This window comes from Triticum urartu, chromosome 4, assembly GCF_003073215.2.
Source record: "Triticum urartu cultivar G1812 chromosome 4, Tu2.1, whole genome shotgun sequence".
Lineage (NCBI taxonomy): Eukaryota > Viridiplantae > Streptophyta > Magnoliopsida > Poales > Poaceae > Triticum > Triticum urartu.
The window spans coordinates 494,069,653-494,072,357 of NC_053025.1; the positions used below are offsets into that span (position 1 = coordinate 494,069,653).

The 2,705-nt window shown below is 48.4% G+C and overlaps 1 protein-coding gene across 1 annotated transcript; it reads left to right on the plus strand.

Moving 5' to 3' along the window:
• Positions 1-357: 357 nt before the first annotated feature.
• LOC125553991 (peroxidase 2-like) lies at positions 358-2,110 on the plus strand. Its single transcript, XM_048717625.1, has 2 exons — positions 358-950; positions 1,054-2,110. The coding sequence occupies exons 1-2, from the start codon at positions 414-416 to the stop codon at positions 1,843-1,845; spliced, it is 1,329 nt and encodes a 442-aa protein (XP_048573582.1). The 5' UTR covers positions 358-413; the 3' UTR covers positions 1,846-2,110.
• The last annotated feature ends 595 nt before the right edge of the window (positions 2,111-2,705 follow it).

The window sequence follows — 2,705 nt, forward strand, 5'->3', positions numbered from 1 at the left end:
CATTGCCCTGCCTTGGGCTAAATACTACTACCACACCACCACCACCACCACTACTAATCTAATTCGCTTCAATAATCACCCTTGCAGTACACGATGCAATAACAAAACATTCCCCGATTAGTCATGGCCTTGTCGCCCAGTCTAATCTCTAATGCGCTGGACCAGCAGCTGCTCAACTAACATCGCGGTAAGAATGTCAACTGCTTGAGCTGTATCTCCATTGTGCTCCCCACGTTCGCTTCCCACTTGCCACTTCCGGCAACATTCCTCCCACGTTTGTCATCCAGAGATCAGGCTCTCCCCCTTGGAGCTAGCTTGCTATAAATTGCAGGCAGAGCAGCGTGTATTCTCATCAGTCCACCCAAGCTGATCACGACAAACACCAGGAACAGCCCCCCGAGCTAGCGACGACCATGGCCAAGCTTGCCGCCGTCCTGACCCTCATCGCGCTGCTCGGCTGCGCGGTGCGTACCTGCCAAGCAGAGTACGGGAATCCCACCTCTGTTCCGTCCATACCGAGCATAACTAGTCCCCCGCCGCCATACACCCCGACTACACCTAGTCCTCCCCCACCATACACCCCGAGCACACCTAGCCCTCCACCGCCCGCCCCAGCTACCCCAAGTCCTCCACCACCATACACCCCGACTACACCAAGCCCTCCACCGCCCACCCGAGCTACCCCAAGTCCTCCGCCGCCATACACCCCGAGCACACCTAGCCCTCCACCACCCGCCCCAGCTACCCCAAGTCCTCCGCCCCCGTACACCCCGAACACACCTAGCCCTCCACCGCCCACCCCTAGCTCACCCATCAAAGGACTCGCGTTTGACTACTACAAGAAGTCATGCCCTCGCGCGGAAGACATCGTGAGAGAAGTTGTGCGTGATGCCAGCGCCGGTATTAAGGCTGGACTCATCCGTCTCTTCTTCCATGACTGCTTCGTCAGGGTAAGATTTTTTAACACTGGAACCTTCACATATATAAATGTTTGTTGTGTCATGAAATATATGTAGGCTGATGTCCGTGTGGTGTTTAATGGTTTATTTGTAGGGTTGTGATGCCTCCGTGCTTCTAGATCAAGTGGACCCCAACAGCCCACCAGAGAAGTTGGGCGTCCCGAACCTGAGCCTGCGTGGCTTCGAGGTGATCGATGCCGCCAAGGCTAGAATCGAGAAGGAGTGTGGGAGCGACATCGTCTCATGCGCTGATGTCCTGGCCTTCGCTGGGCGTGATGCCACCTACTTTCTTAGCAACAAGAAGGTCTACTTCAACATGACAGCTGGCCGTTATGATGGACGTGTGTCTTTCATGAATGAAACACTCCCCAACCTGCCACCACCCTTCGGCACCGTGGACCAGCTCAAGGCCAACTTCGCCTCCAAGGGGCTGACTGCCGACGAGATGGTTACCCTCTCTGGTGCACACACCGTCGGAATCTCCCATTGCTCATCCTTCAACTCATCCTTCTCCGACCGCCTCAACCCAAGCACCTCCGACATGGACCCCACGCTAATGAGCTCTCTCCGGGAGCAATGCAAGTCAGACAATGGGACTGACAACACAGTGGTGCAGGACATCAAGACCCCTAACAAGGTCGACAACAAGTACTATAAGAATGTCCTTAGCCATGAGGTGCTCTTTGATTCAGATGCCGCGCTCATGACGGCAGATGATACAAGTGCAGCGGTGCGTGCCAATGCCAAGGACAATGATGTGTGGGAGGAGAAGTTCAAGGCAGCCATGGTAAGGATGGGCTCTATCGAAGTCAAGACCAGGGCCGATTTTTTCGATGGTGCCACTGTTGAGATCAGGAGGAACTGTCGCATCGTCAACTCATACTAAACTTGTTGATCTTATCACATCATCGCAAGTTTTTCAACCAGTTGAGATTGAGAATAAGCTCGTGCTTTCTCGGGTTTCCATTGATGTTTATTTTGATTACATTTGTAATGTTATTATTTTCCCCTCTTGTTGTATTTATTATTTCATTTTATTGTGTTGTGGCATTTTGTTTTTCAACTTCGCCTTATGAAAGTTGTTGTACAAGAATTTGCTCCTGTAATTCTTTGTTACTTATATTAACATCATAATTATCTTGCCGTGTTCCTATGTCTTTCTATTGTTTCCAAATAAAACTATTATTTGATCAACCTATTCTTTTAATTATCTAAGGGCTTCTTAGCTTATAAAATTCAGAATTGCTATAACTAAATAGTTGATTCTTGCTAAGCAATTTTGTCCGCATACCAGCACAATATGCAAACCATGCATGGAAAAGGCCCACTACAACATGCAACCATCCATTTAAACAAGCTTTTTCTTCTCAAAAAATTTTTAAACAAACTTTTCATACTATTATGCTAATTATATTCAAAACTTTTTTACAACTATATAATAATCAAGTACAATAAATCATATGTATTTTTTGTTTCATTTCTCATATTATTAATCTACATATTCATGTTCCACAAACCAACTCCCAATGAAGTAAATGCAACCAATTCTTGCATTAATGCATGGGGCATTATCTCTTATAACTAAGTAGATGATCTCCAATAACCACTAGTAGAAAAAGGCACATTTGTCCCGGTTCCAGAGGCCCATTTGTCCTGGTTCTGGAACCGGGACTAAAGGGTCGGCCTAAAGCCCAACCGGTTCGCTTACGCACCGGGATAGATGGGGCTCCACGTGGTCGCTGCGGC

Bases quoted from the DNA above. Each gene is read 5' to 3' on its own strand.
- LOC125553991 (XM_048717625.1), top strand. From the start codon at position 414: ATGGCCAAGCTTGCCGCCGTCCTGACCCTCATCGCGCTGCTCGGCTGC. The intron at 951-1,053 runs GTAAGATTTTTT...GTTTATTTGTAG, and splicing joins TCCATGACTGCTTCGTCAGG to GGTTGTGATGCCTCCGTGCT.